This window comes from Pelmatolapia mariae, linkage group LG13 (genome assembly GCF_036321145.2).
Source record: "Pelmatolapia mariae isolate MD_Pm_ZW linkage group LG13, Pm_UMD_F_2, whole genome shotgun sequence".
Classification (NCBI taxonomy): domain Eukaryota; kingdom Metazoa; phylum Chordata; class Actinopteri; order Cichliformes; family Cichlidae; genus Pelmatolapia; species Pelmatolapia mariae.
The window spans coordinates 11,816,158-11,840,193 of record NC_086238.1 but is presented as its reverse complement, the minus strand read 5'-3'; the positions used below and the strand labels follow the sequence as shown (position 1 = coordinate 11,840,193).

At 39.4% G+C, this 24,036-nt stretch overlaps 1 protein-coding gene across 2 annotated transcripts in view; it reads left to right on the top strand.

Moving 5' to 3' along the window:
• The window catches only part of LOC134639670 (Kv channel-interacting protein 2), a 104,251-nt gene that overhangs the window by 51,984 nt on the left and 28,231 nt on the right, over positions 1-24,036 (top strand). The window contains exon 1 of one of the 2 annotated variants that reach the window (XM_063490996.1): positions 4,576-4,899. The exons of the other annotated variant lie outside the window; for it this stretch is intronic. Within the exon in view, the coding sequence (XP_063347066.1) occupies positions 4,812-4,899 (88 nt within the window). The 5' untranslated portion in view covers positions 4,576-4,811. Of the gene's footprint in view, positions 1-4,575; positions 4,900-24,036 lie in introns of those variants that run through there. 2 annotated transcript variants of the gene reach the window in all.

The window sequence follows — 24,036 nt, the reverse complement described above, 5'->3', positions numbered from 1 at the left end:
AGGCTTGCTTGCTTACAAGTAAACATGAATGTTAACGTACAGGATTATAAGGATATGCATAATCTATTGTAGAAACTAACAGTGAATGAAGTACATTTATTTTTGTTTGTTTGTTTACAAGAAAATACACAGGGCACTTTAATGCACACATGTTTTATTCTGCTTTTAGAGCCCTTTTACATTTTTAATTAGTTTTATTTTACTTTTAGTATCTTTCACATTATTTATGCTCTTCCTTAGAACTGCCTGAAGTTATTGTACTCTTTGCCTTACTTTAAAATCCAGACATATAAATCATAATTAGTCTCTTTTTCTTCCTTTCTTCATCCCTTGACAGAAAAGCTGGCTTTATTAAACTTTAACCTGTCATTATCAGATCATGCAACCCTGAATGTGTATGTGTCTATGTATGTGTATGGGCGGCAGGAGATGGTGTGTTACATCGAGCAATTAATGTTTAATTCTTCATGCTACACTGATCACTCAATCTGTCGCTTCAGTTCTTCTTTAACTTTTAGGCTAAACTACGTGTATGAGAGGCTGCTTTCTCTCTTCCTAGAATCTAGCCGGCTCTATTATTTATAGGATTAGAGAGAGGAGCAGTGTGCGTGAAAGCCCGGGTTTTTGTCCACATTGTGATTCTTGATCATCACATGCCTGCCTGTTTCTATTAAAGCCAAAAAAGGATCATCATCATCTTATTGGGTATAATCCTGCTGACCATCATTTAGCTCAGATACAATGACTATCTGAAGATTATCTTATTTCATGGGAAATCAGTGAGTGTTGCTCACCTGACCCCCTCAGAATCAGCTGATCTACTCAGACAACAACTTTAGTCTATTCAGTGAAGCTATGCAAAATTTGACCTTCATATAATGAAAACTGTCTGAGTTCCAGGGCTTCAACATACACAGGGGTGGAACAAAATTTTGCTCATAGTCAAAATCACTCATAACGTCTAAAGTACTGGAGATTGCCACACACAATTTTCAGGGCTTGCAAAACACATTTAAGCTCTGTTTAAAAACAAAACAAACCCTCCCCACAGTAGCACAATCAAGCACTGATACCTCATATGTTTTATTTGTTTTCTAAAAATTTGATGTTAACATGTTACCATTTTCACAATTTTACAACCAGAATTTCTTTGGTTACTTTAGCTGATGTCAATACTTGATATGTGTTTGGCGTCTTCATTTGCTTCTGAAATTACAGACTTAAGTCTGGATCACTTAATGTTTCATAGCCAGTGATGGGTTTGATACTCAAAAAGTAATGTTTTACACATTACTTGTTACTTTTATTAATAGTAACACTGCCTTAATTAATTACTTAATTATGCTCCAGAGATGGTAACATTACTTGCTGCATTGCTTTTGCATTACTCCGTACATGAGCCGAAGTGCATTGTCACATAATTACCAGTTAACAATATAAACCTGAGGCTACAGTCCAACATGGCAAGACAAATCCACATTAGTGAATTCGCTAGTGAAGGGCACAAATGCTATCTTCCTTTTGAGTATTTCAGTACATACATGAAAACCTATCCAACCTACTTGAAAATGATCATCACAGTGATTCAGATTATGAAATATGTAGAGGTAGAAATGCTGTAGTCATTTCTACCTCTACATATTTCATAATTGTTTTAAGCCTGACTGCTTAAAACAACTTTTGTTACCTGTTGAACATCCCGCTCAGGTGGGCTGGAGTTGGCAAAAACTTTAACTTTTTATCTTTTAAAAGATTTAACTGGGTTCTTCACCGGCTTTGAGTTAGCATGCTATCTGTGCAGATGCTTTCAAAGAGTCAGTGTTGTGTTAGAAGGATTAAGGGCCATTACAAACTGAAGATGTTGTAAGAAAACGTGAAATTTTGAATTTTTTTAGATCCAAACTTGTGTAAATCTATATACTTACAGAATGCATTGCCTTTTCACAGAAAATTTGTCTTTAAAAATATGGAAAAAATGAAGTCGATATCAAGCAATGATGAGCTGGTCCTAATGTTTCTAAACAAGAAAATGAATTAACTGATATTCTGAGTTCATCCAATCTTTACATAAAGAAGCAGCAGGGAGAATTTCATTGTTTGATCCAGGGGTATATTTTAGGATGTCAGTTGGGCAGTTTTAGCTCTTTTTGGTAAAGTTGGGACCAAATCTGAGGAGGCAGAAAAACAATTTTAGAGAAAGCCAGTTGACCTAGCTGTGTGTTTGAGGTAAAATTGTATTATTTTACTATATTCAGCACCGGCACACATTATGAGTTACAGCACACTTGTTACCTGATCGGTCAGATCTGTTTTTTCGGATCAGAAAAAGTCTAAAGGGGAAAAAAAAAGCGAGCTTGGTTAGAAAAATATTAATGCTGCAAATTTGCCCTTCAAAATTACATGGTTACTGTGAATGGCTGCATTACAAGTGAGTCTGAAAAATGTTTTTAACAGATGAAATATTTACATGGATGGATTTTACGTGTTTATGTGTAAAGACCTTAATTCAGTTGTTTCTTTCTTGGACACAGTTTGCACTTTACCATCGCACTGCTTGTTCTTTCTAATAACAAAAATGAAAGTAATGTCCACATCTACTCTCCTCAAACACTACAGACTGCTCTATTTTCCGCCTCCCTGCATTGAAACTTATTGCTGATTGTAGTGTAAGTGTGAAGGAAGCAATGCATTTTTTTCTTTCAGCCTGTTCATCATGCAGATAACTGAAGAAACTTAGAAGTTTCAAGTAAAATCATAACTATAACTGCAAACTGATTGAATTTTGCATAGTAATGTGTTAGTTCAGCACGTGTTATACCCAGCACTGTTCATACAACACAGAATTACTTGTAGTTTCTCGATTGTTGTGAGTTTTCATTGTGGACCGTTTTGTGAAACTTTTTTTTTTTTTTTTTTTTTAGAAAGAAACCAAAACAAACAGTCAATGCAAGCAAACCTGAGGTGGCAGTTACTGTGACTTAATCCAGAGCTTGGAGATTATTAAATTTTTCAGTAGCGGTTTGTGCCACCTGTGACTGAAAACAGCACTGTTGAACCAAGACTGGAAAGTTTAAGGACACACACAAACTTCTTATGGTATACCTCGGTCGGCACACATTGTCTGCAGTTATTTATGAAGGCTCGCACACACTCAGAAATAGGAGAGATAATCCTTACTTGAACCATTAGAGATCACTGAACTGAGAAGCCAGGAGTCAAAACCAATAAGTACTAAGAATCCTTATATGACCATTTAATACTGAGTCCAGAAAACCTTTTTAAAGTCTTTTCCATCTGCTCTCCCACATGTTCTTAAGTCCATTTGCTCAGAATCTGGGAAACAGGTCCTTCTGCACTACGTGGTTATATCACTATTTGCCAGAGCTGCTCTAGACTCTCACTGTCAAATGCTCACCTGTACTCTATACTTTGACCTCTCTCTTTGACTTTTAAATGAGGACAAGATCACAGAGCCGACAGAAAAAGACACAGGCATTTAGAGGAAGCATCTGCCTGACATTTGATTGATTTTTTTCTCTTTTTTTCTTCTTCTGACCTGAAGAACAGACAGACATCCAAGGAGTCTGGGGTTGCTGAGGTAACTGTAATCACTCTTAATTCAGCATCAGGGAGAAAGTGAGGGGATAAAGGTGGATTGGCAGCAGTTTAGCAGGCTAATGTGGGAGTTGTAGAGGGCAAAACAATAAATATGTGACACCGGGGAAAACGAGTTGAGTGTGTTTCCCTGTTGAGTGACTCTGCAAGAGGGAAGCCAGAATGATAAGGATGAAGACAGAAAGGCTTTACATAAATACATTTCTTTTCTCAATCCCGCAGGATTTAAAAGCTCCTCCTCTCTCTTCCCCACTTCTCCTCCTTCTCTGCCGGCAGATAATAATCCTTTCATCGACTGCTGGTGAGGGCTGGTGTTTGTCCAAAAAGCCTCTTTCTACTTCGTCAAGCTTTTCCACTCTTTTAAAATTGCACCATGCTGAGAAGGGAGTGAAGATATTATTAATGCATTCCCCTATTTGCCCCCTCTCCACCTCCCTACCTGTCTCTTCATGTAACTTCACTTTTTCCCTTTTGCTCCTACCCTCTTCACTTACCTCTCACTGTTACGAATATCATTAATGAGCAGGCAAGCAGATAGGGGCGTGTGACGTGCGATGCTAATTAATGAGTTTCCTTAGTTTTCTCTGTCGCTTTACTCAACCTCCTAGCAGCTCAAACATACACAGATGTACACACGCTCTCCCAGGCTGTCTTCTCACGTTTCATGACTGGAGATGCATGGAAATAAATAGCATCAATAAGATGTGTGGCAAAAGCAGCTAGAAAAAAAGCACCACCACCTGCCAGTCAAGCCGGCCTCCTTATAGTATACTCCTCTCACACACACAGAGAAAAATACACACACACTCTCTCTCACATGTGCGCTGGTCCGTAATTTTCCGCCACACTCTGTTCCCAACCAATGAGAGGCCAGAAAAGGGCTTCTCAGAACGTGAGGGGGAGGAGACAGAGTGCTGCCGGCTGATTGACAGCGCCCTACAGGTGGAGAGAAGAACGGAGAGGAAGAGAAAGGGGAGAAGACAACACAGAGAGAGGAAAGAGAAGCGGTGAGTGAGGAGGAGGAGGAGAAGAGAAGCAGCGGCAGTCAGACTTCCATGAACACACACACCTAAACACACACTCACTCACAGTGCTCTGTGCCTCCCCTCCTACCTTGAGAGCTCGTTTCCCCTGGCAGACAAGTCGACTAATACTACCATCACTATCATCACCTCCACCTCCTCAGCTGCACCAAGATGAGCCAGTGCAGGAAAAGGTGCAAGAGGCAGCTCACCAAGGTGGCTCGCTATTTCTATCGCTTCCTCATGGGAACGCTCACCCAAGGTAGGCATCCAAAAACTTCCACACTTCCACACCCAGAGGTTCGCTGCTGGGTCTGCTGAGCGCAGCAGCCAGGTGGAGATGGTCTAAAGTTAAAGTTTGCTGTGTTTATAGCAGAGGTGCTGATGTGTGTTTTGAGATCTTTGCAAATAGGTCACTAGTCTGTGTGTATGGCTCAGATTTTTTTCTACAAAAGAGTAAATGCACTCCTCAGTGGCATAAATCCTAAACATGACTATTTAAAAGCATGTCAGTGAACCTGCAGGGTTTGAATGTGTATATAGTACATCTAAGTGTTTTCTTTTCCTCTCTAGACAGCAAGATCATGCAAAGCTTAGACCCTTACGATGGTTCCTCTGTAATGATGTGTACTGTATATATGTTCCTGTGAGCATACATTGTTTAAGCTTGTTCAATTCAAACACATAATAATAGAATCAATAATGAATTCACAACGAGAATTAGAAAGCTGCTGGCTTTGAATGAACTCACTCTTCCCTTCTTTCAATCTGCTTTTTCAATCCCTGCTTCCCTCCGTCCTGCCTTCACAGTTCTGTCCTTCTGTCTCCTCCTGTTCGCTCTCTAGCAGTCAAACAGATTGCTCTCTGGAAGCATGTGGCATTCCACCTCCATTGAGAAACTCTCAGTGGAAGAAAGACACACACTGCCTTTTACCCAGCCCTTCATCCACCTCTCAGCTAACCCATCCCCATCCTCCTTCCCTCTCTAGCTTCCTCTGCACAGTTACACAGAACTTTACAATGCTAATTTGGGAAGCGAGATTAGAATAAAATTATGTAAGCGCAGTCAAGTTCTTTTCGTCATACTGACAAGGTCCTATTTCTTTAGCATCCACGTACTCTTTGTCCTCCTGGGCTTAGTGCTGGCTAAAGAGTGTCCTTTCCAGCAATCACCCTTTATAATGTTGCCTATTGACAGCCTGCTGCTAAGCTTTACACCCATTTTCCTTTTTTTCTCGCGAGTGATATTGAGCAGCAGCTCACATTGCCTTGGGGAAAACACAACAGAGTAGGGTGGTTCTATTGAATCCCAGCAGTTGATCCTGAGGGTGGAGGTAAAGCTGCGTTTAGATGACCTTGTCAATAGAGCAGTGTGTGAATGCTAATTTGACATCAGGGTTGCTCATCTCCACCTCTGCTTTTTCTCCTCGTTATCTCTTCAGACTTTGACAACTGCAAAGCTTCATGTTCGTGATCTGAATGCAGCCGCTTATCATGCGTGGAGAAAGCGCAGACATATAAATGCACATGTTGTAACCCATGTGTGAGTGTGTGTTCATCACAACAAAAACACTCTGCTGGAAATGAAACTATACCAAATATTTGTGCTGATAAAGATTTTGAGGGATGCTTCCCAATAAACACTCTGAGGTTTAATAATTGCTGTATAAATGTCTATGCAAAAGATTGCATCATCAGAAAAAAGAGCTTGAAAATAAAGCTTGTGCCAGTGTCTGCAGTGTTACCTGGTTGTTACTTGGTTGTCCACTTGACGTCCTCAGCTGGAGGCCCAAATATTGTAGTAAAGGTTTCTGTACTGGCCGTTAATTATACTGTTTGTGCCTTTGAGTTTGCACAAACAAGCTTGGGGATGAATGGCACAGATATTGCTGGGAAATAGAAAAGCATTGACAGATGGACTAACACGTTGGTGATTTTGATGTTTTCTTGGGATGTGTTGACGACAAGAAAAAAAGTCACTGCTAAAGTAATTAAAGTAATTAGCAACAAAGCACTACAGCACAGGCACTACATCAAACTTTGTATTGTTCCAGCAGTCATGCACAAACATTCACTTTTTGTTGCTAAAATTAAACTCAGAAGACACAACGTTAATGGAGACTACCACCAGAGTTTATAAAAAATGAAATTACTACATGGACCAAAATACAATTTAGGGGCAATGGTCAGAAAAACAAAGCCATCATGTGCTCAAGCAGCAAAAGTGGTAACCATTCCAAGCCCATACCAACATTCCCTTCCCATGTGTAAACAGATAATCAGGCTCATACACTACCCTCATAGACTTGCTCTGCTACAGCAGCATCACTAGGGCTTTGCAGAGTGGTGTGACAATGTTTGAAGGAATGAAACAAATCTCGTTTAACCTCTTAAGCCCCAACGCCCCCTGATACGGGGGCAAAAGGCAGGAGATCAGTTAGGCTTGGGGCTTAAGAGGTTAAGTGCTTATTTTTTTTCCGTATACATCCTTGTTATGAAAAGGTTGGGATAATTGTACTCATTGATATTCACAACTTGTCCGGACATAGACATGTGTTTGGTGCATGCACCTTGAAACAGCCACAAACAGAAACAGAGCAACTTTAGGAAATGATGCAGTTTGACAGTCTGCTGGCAAAAGAAGCTACTAACTATTTAACCAGCTAACTTGCTACTGCAGTATCAAAGCACATTCGCTCCCATCTATGAAGTATTTATTAAAATCGGTGTGTGTGTGTGTGTGTGTGTGTGTGTGTTTGTGTGTGTGTGCGTGCGTGTGTGTGCATACACATCCTTAAGTTTACCCAGAATGGAGTTACCATGACTACTGGCTCCTGCGTGTCTGTTCCAATGGGAGAGAGAGAGAGAGAAAAAGAGAGATGTCTGCTTCATTGCAGTGGGAGCCAGAAAGGGCTGAACTGTATAATGGCTGTGCTACATTGGGATTTCATCAAGGCCATTCATAGTTTGGTATTTGGGCATTGTAGCATTTTTGGCTGTGCCAAGGTGCTGAGGGACATGCCATTTAAGTCAGGCATGGAGAGACAGATTTTGCACCTCCATCAAACTGTGTATGAACCTAGCAGCGATTTAACTTATGCAGAAAAGGACTGATGACATTAAGAAAGCCCCTGGTTAATAGGTGTTTTTATTCCACCTCAGTGAATAAGTTTGCTGGACCATGTTTGGAAAAACTCTAATTTTTTTATGTGCTCATACCCTTACTGGTAGCACACAGCATGTTTCTGAAAAGACTCATGTGTCTATAATTAGTTCTGTCAATTAATCACAGTCCTGTGCCTCTTCAACCACAGGCCTACACAAGGGTCAGGATGCTGATTGTGTGTTGTTAGCCCTTGCTGGTGTATGCATTAGTGATGACAGTCATTTTTAATCACCCTCCATTTTAACTCCACGTTTCCCACTAATTAGCTTGTTTCATTAGCTTCTCCAAGGTAAACAAGGCCATTCTAGTGTGCGTGTATGTGTCCGTGTGTTTCTGTGTGTCCTTTTCTCCTCTTCTTCCCTAGAGCTTTGTTTGTGTTCCTTTATCTAATAGTGGGACAAGGTCTGTTTAGTGCAATTAAAATGTTTTAAATACTATCCAACCTGTTTGCACCACCTAATAAAAATGCATACATTAAGGAATTCCATTCACATGATTTTTTTCTTGTAAAGTGGGGAAATACCTCCAACATACACAAACATTTGACCGCACAGCATGCAGTTAATTTGCATAACTGTAATGTCTTTGATATGCTGCTTAGAGATGGGGGTGATTCCAAAAGCACAGCCAATGAGAACCCAATGAGAATTCATAAGAGAGTCAAAAAGGAAACAAATCAATAAGTGACATCGATCATGGAATCGGAATCTAAGTTCTTATCAGTTCTCATCCCTGTTTATCAGCAACCTAAAGATTCTTATAGACAAGAAGATGGCCTGAGATGGCCTTCAAATTCAACTGGATCACTATGTGACTGAGATTTCACATTATGTTTTCCAACAAGCCAAATCCACAGAGGTGTCACCATACAACCCACATAATCCAAAGTACAGCTTTCCAACCTTTTGTTGTCCCACAGGATAGCCCCGGAGGTCTCAAGTTAAGGAGTACCCACACAATGTCATTGTGTTTATTACATGACAGGAACGCACAGTGCTGGAGGTTCCTGGCAGTTCGCTCAAGATTAGAGACCAGTCACTGACCCCCTGTTAACCACCAGTTGCTAGGGAAAATTGTATATTCTGCAACCAGCTGGCAGGTTGCTGGAGATTGTTGGCAGTTGCTCGCAAGAAGTTGAGGTATGCATGTAGGTACCAAAACACCTACAGGCAAATTGATTTGGTCATTAGTAGGTTGCTGCAGTTGTCATTAATTTACATGAAAGACTTGTCTGCAAATCTAACTTTTATGCACGATCATTTAGTTAAATTTACTCTCTGGATGGTATGATGCAACTCAGAAAGGGAGACCACTGGCCTACAAAAGTTTGGCATTACACTTTTTTATGTTTCACTACAACTTGAAGAGGAAATCGCTAGTGTTTCCAGACAAGTCTGTGTCTTCCATGCAACCTATAGGAGACCACGGCAATCTGCTTACAACTAAAACAATCACAAGGAGGTTTGGGTGCAGAGGTTACCAGCAGGCCACCGAATACTCTCTAGAGCTGTGCAACTGTTTCACATAATACCTGCAAAGACTAGAGAGCTGTATTCACTACAGCTTAGTGTACAGTTTAGTAAAATTAATATACGATGTAGAATACAAAAATAAGGCAAATGTGTTGGTTTGTGAAGAAGTAGTGAGTAGCTGGAGATGACAAGAAAATACTGTGTACAGTGGTGTACCGTGTGACAGAATCCCTGTGTGATGGCCATTTAGAGTGAAGAAGAAAATCCTTAAGCCTTCAATTATTTTGTCATTTGTACCAATAGCTGTGTGTTCTCTAAAATAAGAAAAAAATCTTTAGATCTATTGCCTTGTTTCCAGATCTATTGCCTGATCAATAGCTCACTGATCACACTGTTAAACAACCTACTTTGTCTTAGTTATCAGTATATTTTCAGCTTGTTTACAGGAATACATTCAATTGTAGCTGAGGGCATTGTCGTTCTGTTTCAGCTAAACAACAAATTTGTTCCCATCAAATTAAAAAATGACTTCTTGCCCACTAACAGCTTTACTCCACAGTAACTGTACACAAACACGATGTTTTGACTTGTAAATTGCCTGAGGTTGTAATAAACAGCCCTAAATCAATATTTCATGTCTGAAGATTAATGTGTTTGGTGCGCTGAGGAGCAACACATACCTCACCTTGCTGCAAATTAATTCTCTTAAGGTGATCAAGATCATACGCGTGCAAACACCAGCTTCCTGTAACTTATTAATGTCATACACTGCATTCTCCACCACTGCACCTTTCTTACTACAGGAGACTTTCACAAGGACTTCCTGTGCATCCTGTGCAATGAATGTGACCAAGAAATAGTCACATTCATTTCCTTTTCCAGAGTATGAGTCATTTGTTAGGGGCTCTGACATTTTTCCAAATGAAACTTGGTGTTAATCTTCCTTGAAAAGCCATTACAACTTTGTACTGTCTAATTAATAACGTCTGATTTTCTTCCTCTACGTGCCACTTCCGCCTTTTTTTTTTCTTGCAGGGGCATGCATAGTTCTACACCAAGAGAGAACGTGCATAAATATGCATGCCTAGAGAAACACACACACACACACACACACACGTTTCTTTACACTCTGTTTTTCAGCTCTCATACCTTGAAGCTGATTCTCTTTGCAACCCACTTGTGGCCATGACCAAAGAGATTTTGTTATCAACCTTTCACTTATGAATAAAATATGCTCGGTGTGAGCTTTGGCATTGCTTCATGTGTATTTGTGTGCATGCAATGGTGCTGAATTTCAATGCATTCTTTATTTTATTATGAAAACTTTAATACTGTTATTCTGGTAGCAGGCCATGTGCGCGCAGTTGCACGGGCTGACTTGTTTGCAGCCACTATAGCCAGTAGTCAACACTTAAATGCTTAAGAGTCATAACTGCTCAGCATGTTGATTAGATGAGAAGTATGTGAGTTTTTGGTTTGAATTTGTACCTTATACGTTTAACACCATCGCTCTTGTCTTTGAAAAATGTCGCTACACCCGTGTCCATCACTTTCCCCAACTTTTGATAAAAAATTGACACAGTGTGTCACTTTTAGACATAATAAATAAAACCATGGGCTCCCTATGATGGCAAATTGTGACACGTGCTTATAGGGGGTTTAGCGTTGCTATATTTATGTGTATAGAGAGCATTAAGTCATATTACAGTGTGTGGTAATGGCACTCACAGTGGGAAGGGAATTGCTCATTACTACAAGTATATCTTACTCTAAGCTAAAGTCCCCTGTTTGTGTGCTTAACTGTGGAGTGAAGGAGACCCTCTGCCAGGCAGAGCGTGGTCGTGCCTCATGTAATAGGTAATACGAAAACGCGGCAGGAAGTAGTGCTTAAGCATCAGATCTCAGAAGACATAACTTGTGGGGCAGAAACAAAGAGATATATCCAGACCCTGACAAGATTTTGTCCCACTTCATTTAGGGTATTATTATTTTACTCACTGCTGTGCATGGTGTGAGAAGTGTTTTTGTCATTTGACTGGAAAAAAAAAAGGCCTGTAAGAAAGTGAGATGAAAGAAAGATAGACGGCGACACAAATCATAAGGGGTAAATAGAAAATTAAAAAAAAGAAAGAACATATTCTATCACGTCTCAGCAATCGCACCCGTTTTAAGATCAGGCTCGTTTTGTCGCCAGACGTGAAAATTCTCACTTGCTTGTGCTGATTATTCGCTTCTGTTTCTGTCTGCTGTTGACACCTCCTGACTTGCAGATTCAGGAAGGAGATTAAACGGTGGCCTAAAAATAAACTCCTTGTGGAAGTTCAAGGTCAAAACATGTGCAGAAAAAAAAGTTCCCTTTTGAGTAGCTATATTTAAAAATTACATTTCTGTTTTACACGTGCTGCCAATTATATGCACATGCAGTGGCATTCCAGATCAAGTTATTAAAGGAAAAGCGACAGTTGGTTTGTAGTTATTTGTGCTCTCTGTGTATGCCGAATAATCCCTCTGTGTATCTGTTGCTTGCTTCCTTATCCTTTGTTTTTACTGGCACCCGTCCCTCTGTTTTAGCCCTAATCTGCTCCATGCTGTTCACATTTCGCTCCGTCAAACGTTGATTAAGTCAGTGCTCTCACTTGCTCTGCCTGTCAGGTGATGTACCATCTGCATTTCTCTCCTCGATATCCACTTCCAGCATAATTCAGAGTAGGTTATGAGTTTTCTCACCTCTGATCAGCTCTCCAACTTTCTCTTGAGATTTGACCGTAAAGATGAGAAGCAGGAACTGACATGTGATTAAATTTCAGTTTTTGCCCTAAGCTAATGCACTGTTTCTTAATTGGACGGTACGGTCCATAAGGCTGCTCCTGTCATCCCTCATCTCTGTGAGGAAGACTATTATCTGGTGCAGCGTGGCCTGTTGATCTTCAGCTCCTTGTAGATCAGTGTGCCGCACCAGTGGGGATTTTAGGTGTTAGCCATGTCTCTCTCAATCCTTCACTTTTTGTGTAGTAAGAGCTGTCTCTGCATGTGTCCTCTCACGAGCTCGCTTTTTGCCTCGCCCTCAACCTCTCCTCCACTCATCCCATCCACCGCCACCGCCGTCTTTTTCCCCCTCATGAGGAAGGTGTGAAACATCACCTTCATCCATCATGTGTATACACACACACACACCTCACATGTGCTAAAAATAAACCGCTATTAGTAGCAGTCTGAGTGAGGGGTGATGAGAGTGAGGGGGGGGTTAACTAGAAGTAACTGTTGGAGAAAGGAGAAAAGGAAAATTCAATGCAGTGTGGAGGCAAAAAGAGGAGGAACTGTAGGAAAGGGCTCTTTTCATTTTTAATCCTCTTTTTTAAAAAAAACTTGGATTAGAGTTTATTTAATAACAGAACCGACAATGTATTTTAAATCATCTTCTCAAATGTTCATAATTCATTCTTCATCTAGAGTTTGTGTGTTCGGTTTTGCACTGCTTGTTAAAGAAAAAGAACAACAAAAGATGGATGTATGTGGCTGCAAGAAGGAAATAGATGGCTTAGGAGGCCAGCGGACATCAAAGGAGGGAGTTATGTGTCGAGCAACGCATTGATCAGCTTTCCTAGCAGGGCAGCCTTTGACACACTGCCCATGACCCCGAAACCTTCATCAGTAGTATGGCACAGGATGGTAGTATGGCAAGTCTGCGAACAGTCCGGATCACCAGTGCCAATTTCTATCACAGCCTGGATGTAGGCCTGCAACTAATCACTTCAGGTGGCGACATGACAAAGTGCTCAAAAACTGGCAGAAGTGGTAAAAGAAAGAGATAGCCAGTGATAAGAGGGAGTCAGCAGCAGTTCCAGTTCCTGTGGAGAGAGGTAGAGGTGGCATGTATGAGCAGCAAGATTAGAAAGTAGTTTTTGCCTTTATGTCTAATGGCCATTGAGGCTATTTTAGGCTCGTTAATGGCTATTTAATGTAATAAACACTTACACTGTTGCTGCATTTAGTTATGTTTTGTGGTATTCGATACTTGTTGAATGTACAGATTTTGTAGTTAATAGGCTGAGGCATACATTACTGTAATAAATTATCCATTATGAATGTATATCAAGCTCACAGGGCCCTACTGTGCTCAATGATGCATAACAAAATGTGTTTCTGCATTACACAAATATGGCTAAGATGCTTCTGCGAATCAAAAGTACGTTTTGTCACATAGATGGCATATTTGGATGGGACTGAGAGATGCTCACTTATAATCAAGTGAGAACAGGAATCAATCATTTGTATTTATTTACTTCCCTCAATGTATTTTTCCAATCCTGCTCAGCACGGAATTGTGTCTGTATTATCTCTAGGCAACCCAAACATCTTGTAAAAGTTGTGTTTTTGTCCCTCAGTGTGTCCCTTATCCTTCTAACTCTTGTGTTTCCTCTGGTTTCTGTCTTCCCATGGTGTAGGCTTTCAAATGATGACAACAATTATACATGACTGTGTAGATTGTAGTCAAATGAACTTTAATGCAGAGCAGAGTAATTCCTGGGCAGTTGTGTCTTATTTTCAGACATTAATATGAGGAGTGTTGTTTTACATCTATACCAAAAAACTATCAGCATTTTGGAAGTTTAGTGAAACACATTATGTCAAATGATTTTGACACTCATATAGAAAGTCAGTGCTGTTTATCAAGATTAGATCGTTGGATTAATGAGCATTTAAAGGTACACTGGCTTTTATTTATAATAGAGTGACAGATTGTGTTGTTGAGCCTCAGTGTAACCCCCCAGGGAAATCCCATAACACCCTTTACTGCACTTAAATCTCAGCAATAACAGAAAATACCCTCTTTAAGAGAACATTAATAATTTAAAAAAACAAAGCGCTTAAATTTAACTGTGACATTATGATACACTGAAATGAACACAGAGCTTAGTGTAACAAAGGTTTCAGCAGCTAACAGTGAATTAGACTGAACATATGGTCACAGTATGGTCATCTGTCCTATTTTTAATAGAAAACAGCTGTTTTTGTCAACAGCCATGCTGGCCAGGACAGAAGGGAGGTCAGCAGAGGGTGAAGTAGTTCAAAACTCGCAGTATTAAAGTGAATGGAAATATTCACATTGCAAATTAATAATTCATTACATTATTTAGTAATGTGAGTTATTCTCCAAGAAAAAAAGAAAAAAAAAGGAGTCTAAATGATGCTTAGTAGTAGTTATCTGTTCCAATATTAAACAGGGACACTTTTCATGTTACTCTGCTGCTGCCCATGGGATTGATGAATTGATGAATAGACACAGTGTACATAAATGAAGCGAAAAGCTACAGACGTGACTTCACACATAACGACTTGATACATGAAGGCCTGATTTGGAATTCAGATCATTTAATTTACACCTTAATGACTTGTTCTCACTTTTTCAGTTTTCAGGAGAAATTTTTAGGAGTATTTTGATAAATAATTAATTTTCTAATCAGCTCTTTGCAGCCAGTCCCTCAGTCATTAAAGGCTAACTAACTCAATGAAAGTGTATTTCCCACCCCTCGTTGACAACTTCCCTTGGCAGGTGGATAAATTTACTGCTAACTATAGCTATCAGAGCAGTGGATAAATCTAAGCTAACTATAGCTATTAAATGCCTCAGGGATCTCTCAGCTTCACTCCCACTGCTGCATGCACATGTACGCTGGATTCTTTACCTTTAGGACAGCGTTATTTCTTGAGGTTAAATTGAATGCTTTCACTGCAGGCTTGCTAAACATACAAAGAAGAGCACCTCAAGTAACCAATAGATTATTATAGTAGTATGTACAGAAGTATCCACCTGAACATTTGTGTTATTCTTTCTTCAATATACACATGAACAAAGTATAATTAAAGTATCAATAAGGGCAGAATTTTGTGTTATTTTTATTTTTAGCGAAACCTGATGTTGAAGTAGAATTTGACGATTTAAGAACACCAGGAACGTTTTTAAGGTTTGCTATTAACCTGTTGAATAGTAATATATTATAAAAAGCCTGGAAAAAAAAGTATGAATACACATCACAAAACTGTCTGTGATACAAGATCTAAGAGAACCAATATTCACCTTGAAGCCCCCCAAAAATATGTTCATTGTAACATATAGCGAGATAAACCAAAGGGAATCTGAGCACAGGTACATTAATTGGCCTTTTTGCTTTAATTTTTTTAATATTATCAGTTGATTTTTGTAAATCATGTAAATTCTCTCCAAAAACTTAATTTAAAGATAAGTAAACATGACAACTTTACCTCATCCACCAAAGAGGTGGCACTATAACAGCTTTGTGCACACATCAGTGAGCTTGGAAAGTGATGCCAGTAATAATAAGTATTCAGTGGTGCTCAGTCTGTAAGGATGAATTTCAAAGTTGAAATGCATCTTTCTTTTATGTTATGTTAAATTTGTTTTTGAGTCATTTAAAGGAATATTTAGTTGGATTTCTTCTATCCCTCCTCTAGCCAACCTTCTATTTCCCTCCTTTGTCTCTGTGTGACACTTTCTGTAATAGACAGCAGCCGCTGAGGACAAAGGGTGCACTTCAAGGCTATCCACCAGGGAGACTGGTGGTCAGAGGCACTAAAAGTCTGATGGACCCCAGCTGGGACAGAGCTGTCGCTTCCACTCAGCCATCCGGGCATGAGGAGGGTCGGTCTCAGACAGATACGACCTTGAGAGAGTGTGCTGCTGACCTCCAGTCGATATGACAGGGAGAGAGAGAGCAAGAGGCCGAGAAGGAGAGAGCGGATGGATGGGAAGAAAGAACTGGAGGTTGACTGAAGTGGGGCAGATAGGAAAGAATTCATTTTGACAATAAGAGTGTGTTTAAGCGAAGTGATACGCAAGCTTAAAAGTTTTAAATATTTTTGTGCACAAATCATTCAAACATCATGTTTCTCTCGCTCTCTCCGTCTCTCTGCTTAGACTTTTTAAATTAATTTGTTTTAGCATCAGCCCATAATAATCAATTTCACAGCATGTCAGAGCACATTAACAGTTAGTGTAATGCATGTTTACTCCCCAGCCTTGTCTGACTAGTGTAAAACAATCACAAACTGATGGTTGATTTATTGAGTTATATCACAGTCTTGATTTCCACATTGATTAAAGAGTTACTTTTTTGTTAATTTAAAAAGCCTGAAGCATTTGTGACTCTTTTAGACAAATAAAGGTAGAAAATAAAACTAAAAAAGCATTTTATAAATAACTAACAGACAAATAAATATATCATACCCCACTAAGAGACTTCCTCACCAGTCTTCTTGACTGACAGTGCTCAGTGTCCCTCTTCTTCTCTCTATCAGTGTAAATGTCTCACTTGCCTGTCATTTTCTCAAGTGGCACTTGTCTGTCATCTTTTAGCTCTGCATCAGTTTGATGTCTGTCAGTCAGTTCTCTGTGTGTGTGTGTGTGTTTGTGTTTGTGTTTGTGTTTGAGCCTGTGTGTGTAGGCGTGTCCCTGCAAGGGTGCGTGTTTGTGCATTTGCGTCTTTCTAGGTGGTCGTCTTATAGCTGGATATTTTCATGGTTCAGCATGGACATACTCCGATACAACTTTACATAACTTTTGTCTGATCACATGCTGCACTCGCAGATGCTCAAGAATGAAGAAAAAAAATGCAAAAAGTTCTTTTTTTAGTTATTTTTACTTTCCTACTGGAAATTATCGCCAGTGTAATATTTGGCATTTCACTGCAGTGGATCAACATTCAGTATTTGCTCTGTCAGTATAAATAAAGGAAGACAGTGAAAAGTGGTTCATTTATTAAGTCCAATCATGTCTGGGACTCTTACACCCTTAGTGGTCAGCAATACTATAAACTACATAATTTTTTAATCTCATCATAAAACAAAATACTGCGAGCTCTCCCTCCTAAATGTCTTCTTGGTCTTTGATTGTCTTCCATTGTTAAGGCTTAGTAGCACTGTGAAAACCAAACTCCTTCAAATCATTTTTATATGGAAGCAGACAAAACCCATCATGTGTTATTATATAGAGACATATAAAGAAGACACTTCTGACTGCTTATTCTTAAGGGGTCTTAAGACTTTTTATATGGTGGATCCCCTTTCTGACACAACCCCAAAGAGGTTGATGTGTGTTGGTCTGTTTTGTTTGCTGAAATTGTCCAACAATAAGCTGTCACACGATTTTATCCTAAACAGAGAGCCTCGGCCTCTGAGGCCTCTTTCATAGTGAGCCTGATGGGCACCTGTTGGATGCCTTAGCAACACTTCCTTTACTCCTTTTCTGAGTGAACAACCCCAAAGATATTTGTGTCTCCTCCCAGGATCAAACCACATACCTTTTACTTGTTTAGTCACTGTGGAAACTACTCTGTAAACACATGATGTCCTTAAAGGGTTAGTGAATAAATAAGTTATGGTGATATTAGACCAAGAAAAGAATGTATCAAGAAATTGTATATGTTTTTGAAATAATAACATTTTGGTGCCTGCACATTTCAAAAATGTTGGACAGAGGCAAAAATAAAAAAAATGTTGTTGAAAAAGCAAACCTGCTGCAAAGATAGCGAAAGGAAAAAGTTATATAAAATATATATGTTCAACACGGGTTAAAACTGCAGTGCAGAGAAAAAAATGAAGACAAGATCTAAAACAGCCACCGCTCATCTGTGTCCAGCCTGCAAAACTGTGTTGTGTTTAGTATGATCAAAAATTGAAATTCTACCATTAATGTGGAACAATATATAAAGAGTTTGGAGTGATATGCTGTCTTTGAGATGATGTCTTATTCAGGAATTCCTTTCTGATTTTTAGCAAGACACAGCGAAAGCACAATCTGCACCAGCTGCACCAGCTTAACTTAAGTTCAGGTCAGACCTGTCACATGCGGAGCATTATATAATGAAAAATATGGCAAAGGAGAACTGTTCAGCAGATGAAATCCTGTATCAACAAAAATGGGAAGATGTCTCACTTTGAAGACTACAGCATTCGGTTTCCTCAGTTTCCAGACATCGATAAAAGAAGTGATGCAATGCAGTGGCAAACATGTCCCTGTCCAAACTTTTTGAAAACGTGGTACTCTTATCAAATTCACTCATGCACTTCAAATACAGAAGTGTATACTTTAAAAAAACTGTAAGCTTGTCTTTGTACAATTCCACTTTGATTTGCAGTTAATACAGGGACATTATTGTTCAATAAACACTGATTTAATTTATGAATGTAATACTTTTTTTTATTACTACAGTAAGCTCATTTACAGTTTTTTATTAGCTGTAGTAACCTCAGTGTCACTTCCCTGCTCGCAGTCACAGTGATGCTTTCAGCCTGATCCTGATCTGTGTTCTGCTGCTTTTCCGTTGTTTTGTCTGCTCATCTGTCTGCGAGTCTGCATGATGTCAGTCTGACTCCATCTCCATTTCCTCTGATCCAGGCCTTTTGTGCGGCTGCATGTTTATACGTGCACACACTCGCGCGCGTGCTCACCGACACATATGGGTATGTGTGATCTCATCAGTTCCCACCTCCGGTTCTCCAAATCTGATTCTTCTCGGAGTTATTTATAGCTGTTGCGGCCCACTCCACCGTGTGCATCGCATCATGACCTGTGCTCCTACCTGCCTTTGGGGAAAAGGGGCAGCATGGGTTTATCAGGTGACTGTGTCTGTGTCCTCTCTGTAGCTTTTTTTTTCATAGTCAAGAGAAATACTTGATTACTCACTGTGTATTTCAAGGTTTTCAGTTGGAGTTAACTCATTTGTCTCATTCAGTGCCAGCACAAGTCATCTGAGGTGCTGCATTTTATGCTGTGTGGTACACGGAAGAATTTCCAGGTGTGCATTTCTAAAATGCTTAACTGATTAATGTGATAGCCGAAAAGACTACATTTTCTACAATTTTTTTCCACCTACATGCAAGTTTGTTCTTACTTTAAAAAAGTATTACAGCATTGTGCAGCATTACAGCAGTCCAATGAGTTTAATATATTTTCCACTAAAGGTTGAAGACAGATAATGGCCTCCCAATAAGTTTTTAATGAAAGTAGCTGTAAAAAAAAAAAAAAAAAAAAAAAAAAGGTTATTTAAAAAACATAAACAGAAGATGCAGACATGAATTAAAATTTTCCTCCATGACACTAGAACACCTACTAATGTTCTCGCCTCCTATCTATTGGCATGAGACACGTGTGGTGGGTCTCTAACCACATATGTAAAACGCTGTGTTCAAGCTTGTGTGGCAACAAGGTGGCTTTCACACACTGGTGTCCTCATAAACAAAAGTTTATGAGAATGCATATATTTATTGGAAGATGTAATTACATACTAATCTATGCATATTTATAAGTACAATATTATTTTTTTCTATTAAATAAACTTACAAAATGACTGACTGTTCAGCTAACTGTTGTGCCCATGTCACATTTCTTACTTTCTTCTATCATTTCAAATATCAGCTCTCATATTTTACTCTCACACGTGCCTCTGCACTTAAAGCCTGATTAGAGAGACAGTGCTGTCTTTGGAACCTGATATCTACTGAAATCCACACTGTAAATATATAACACTATTTTCTTCCCCGATATTTGTACATTTGATATTTTTGAATACCGTTCATATGTATATAGTGCCACAGAACGATGCACCTCACCCCCCTCCTTTCTTTCCCTCATGTCTGCGCTGAGTAGGAGATGCTCTGTATCCCATTGTACATGTGTATAGTGACAATTAATGGCATTCTATTCTATTCTGTTCTAATGACAGGACTATTTTTAAACCCCAGCATTAGCAAAGTGATCAGAAGATGTGAGTATAAATGATCATATCACAATGACCAGACTTAGAAAAAGTAACGCTTAATAGGAAACACAAGTTTTTTTGGAGCAAGCACTTTAAGGCACTTTACTTTTCACCCCAATAATGTGTGGCTGGTCTCAAGAATTCAGATTTTTCCTTCTCATAAAAAAATCGAATTTCTTTTACTTGCCCAATGGTTGGGACAATCTGTTACTGACAAAAATCCTGTTACTTGAAAATGATTTTAAATGTAATTGCACTGGTTGAGCTCACAAGTTCAACAGCCTTACATTGTGTACTTGTTAGTTTACAAAACAGTCCATGATCAACTGACTTTCACAGTGACTGAAGGAGATACAGTAGTGGGACAAATGACAACTGCATGTCTACATATTGAAAATTGGGGTAATTTAGCTGCCTTTTTAAACTTTAGGGCACTGTCATCAAATTAACTATGAAGACAGCGGGTCACATGAAAATAAATGAGATCAAGATTAACATAGAAATCTAGAAAACAATGGCTGATTAGGAGTATAACCAATCACACTGCAAGGTTTTATTTAGCCTGGATTTGGACATCTCTTCAGACAACTGTAGTAAAGTATATTTACTCAAAGGATGGGAGAGTAACAGGAAAAAGGATTAGAAATAATTACTCTCTGGAAGGCATGCTCAACTCTTTTCTGAAATAACCACTCGGTCTGCATGCGTGAGTTTGTATGTGTGTTTGCTCTGCAGAATGCTAATGGCTTGCCATAGCTTTCCCAGCCACGTTAATATGGTTTGTCAGGTCCACAATGTAATATCAGAGAGACAGCGGTTCACAAACTAAGCTGTGTGTGATGAAGCACAAGCAGCATTGTGTACATGTTTCTGACTGTGTTACCATATGTGCTATATTCACTGGCACAATGTAAGAGATAAAATTGAAATGCCTGTCTGTGTCCTTTTTAAGGGATACGTGGGGCAGGGTGAAAATAGATGGTTGTACGTGTGTGTATGCCGGTTTGTGTGTGGCTTTATGTTCAACCCAGACCTGGGGAATTGATGCTGTGCGTTGTGTCCATGACGACAGCTTCTTTCTCTCTCCCTCTCTATGTCTCTCACCCTCTGTCAGTCCATTTCTCTCTTGCTTGTTCTCTTTGGTGACAGTTGACAGATTTAACACAATAGAGCATTTGACTGGGCCTGGCTGTCTGAGACAATCATGGCTTCCTCTGCTTCCCTTTCGTCCCCTCTCCTCTGTTATCTACATTATGTGATTTCCCGATGTAAACAACCGGTTGCACGTATTGACTCGTAGACAAAGATGCTCTATGTGCGCGTAAAGATTCTCAATATCCACCGTGTTTGCACGTGATTGTGCTTAATGCATTTTTATCCGTGGTCATCAATAGTGCGCTATCCCCCCTCTGTGACTTTGCAGGGCTTTGCGTGTGCAGTACAGGCAGGTTTGTCCTTTGGTACAGGTTGGATCATTTTGTGCCTTTTGATTAGCTGCTGATTCAGCGTGGCATCAGCTCCACGTGCTTGCTGTCATTGTCCTATTGTCCTGTTGTCCATGAGACATTCATTTAGATATCACCAGATGGGTTATATTATATTTGTCCTTGCCTAGGCTGTATGAGTCAGTCAAAGTAATGAACAAGGAATTCAACTGGCAGTCGACCTCTTTAACAGGGAAGATATCAGAGAAGGTATTAAACCTGCTGTAATTAGGAATTTATTTTGCGTTTTGTTGCTGGTCAGGTCTTTTATTTTTAAAATGGTAGATTAAAGCTGTGAGTCTAAGTTATTTACAGGAAAAACAGTTGGTCTTCCTATTTGTAATGTGGTACACATGGCTGACTTTAAGGTTAAGCTAATGAGGTGATGTTAATGATTTGGCAGCAACTCAAAACTTGTTCATGCTTTTATCTGGTTAGTGGGTGTGTAAATGACATTTGAAGGGCACATAAAATCCACTTACCAGAACATTCGTTACACATTCAAGTGTGTTGTAGGTTTTATTTTATGTGCAAGAGGGTATGTGTGCATTCTTTGCTTTGAAATATCTATAAATACTTTAATCTGCACTGACCTCTAGTGGACGATGTTTGAAGTTGCGCTTGTTTTGTTGAAAATGTCCAGTGAGGAGGTGTGTGGCTGATTATTTTACGTTTCTGTGCTGTGATTCCCTCTTGCAGTCCATGAGCTCACAGTACACACACACTTTCCAGTAGTAAGGCACACTTTTGCAATATTTTGTAATTCTCTTTCCTCTCTCACAGTCTACCTTTCTTCCCCCCACAACCTTCTTTCCCATTCTCTTTCTTCTCTCCCAGTAGGTTTTCTCACCATCCAGCACCTGCTCGCCGGCACTGTGAAATTGAAAATTCACTCATTCTGCATTCAATACGATATGGTATAAATAATACATTGTTTATTTCTAACCAGCACGCACCAGACTGGTTTTGTACTTTTGTTTTTGCATGGAGAGTTGAAAATTGGAAATTTCCTACATTCTTATCTCTGTGTTTTCAATCAGCTGTGTTGCCATTTTCTGTTGCTGCACTTGTTGCCTGCGCACTGTGCTTGCAGACTTTTGTCACCGTTCCACATGCATTGTGCGCTGCCACGGGGCATAACGAGAATAATACATCAGCGGTAATTTACAAAACACACTGTCAGTGCACATATTAGACATAAATGAAAGACATAGAGAGACTCATTCAGTCTTGCTGAATAGGTAATTGAGAGTAGGTGTCTTTTTTTTAACCTTTTTCATTAGTACATGAAACCTGAGGGTGAAAAAAAAACATGCCTTATCAAAACAGGTGGTGTATGATGACATGACATGTTTGTTCATATATAGGTGCACACAGTACATGGGAAAAACCATTATGTCACGCCCACAGGAAAGAAAGAGATACATGATTGTGCTACCACAAAATACAGCTGTTTCATAATACAAGCCAAACATTGCCCACCTGTGTTGGGTATGTGGGCTCTGCAGTCACTGGTCATAATGAGCAACTCCGAGGAGAGCATTGGAGGTTTTTATGCATTCATCCTCATTTCCATATTCCCTCTGTCTTACTGGCTGTTCATGAAGAAAGGTGAGTGTCACTCTTAGAAAGATTTAAAGATTTGTGTAGACCCCATTCTCTGAATTTGTTGGTTTGTTAAAGGTGCTATTTTAAGCGGAAATCTGTATCATAAACTTATTGAAGGGTTAATGAAAGACTTGAAGGATCCGCCAAGATCCAGGATCTGTTACATGAGAAACACTTTGAAGATCATAGCTACCGTTATAAGGTGCTATATAAATGCAGGCCATTTACAGCTCTGCTACTTATGGAACTGCATTTCTGGCTCACTGGAATTCCCTTTTAACATGGCAGATTTAGTAGGAATGGCAAGTGAATGGATATTTCACTTCATATTTAGTCTCCATGCTAATGAGAAGCAAAATGTTACAGATAAAACAAAACAAAAATGAGATTTAGGAAATCAGCGAAGTATTGCTGCATTGGAGAATAGTACTATTTGTAGGTAATTTATTGTTGATGTATTATAATTTTACTAACAATTTTGCATAACATATTAACACTATTAGGGGAGTGAGGGGCGTGTCAGTTGGGCTAATTATTGCAATGGATGAAAAAGAAGCTACGATTATTTAGGTACATGGATGTTATACAGTAAGATAATGTAACTGAATGGAAAACGAACTGAATGTGATGCTTCTTCCCTTGATGCCTACAAGTCCGCATGAGTGTCTGGTTTAGCATTAAAATCCCTGATCTTTGCCCTTTGTGCCCACTAGATGTCCCAGTCTAGCTGATCTGGGATTTAAGAACGTCCATATTCTTCCCCCCACCCCCAAGTCAGACCTGTTCAGTGATGTTGTGTAGTATTTTTACTGATTATACTGTCACATAATAAGACAGTTACACAAAAGATGACATGTTTGACCATACAGGCACATTTATAGTGATTAAACG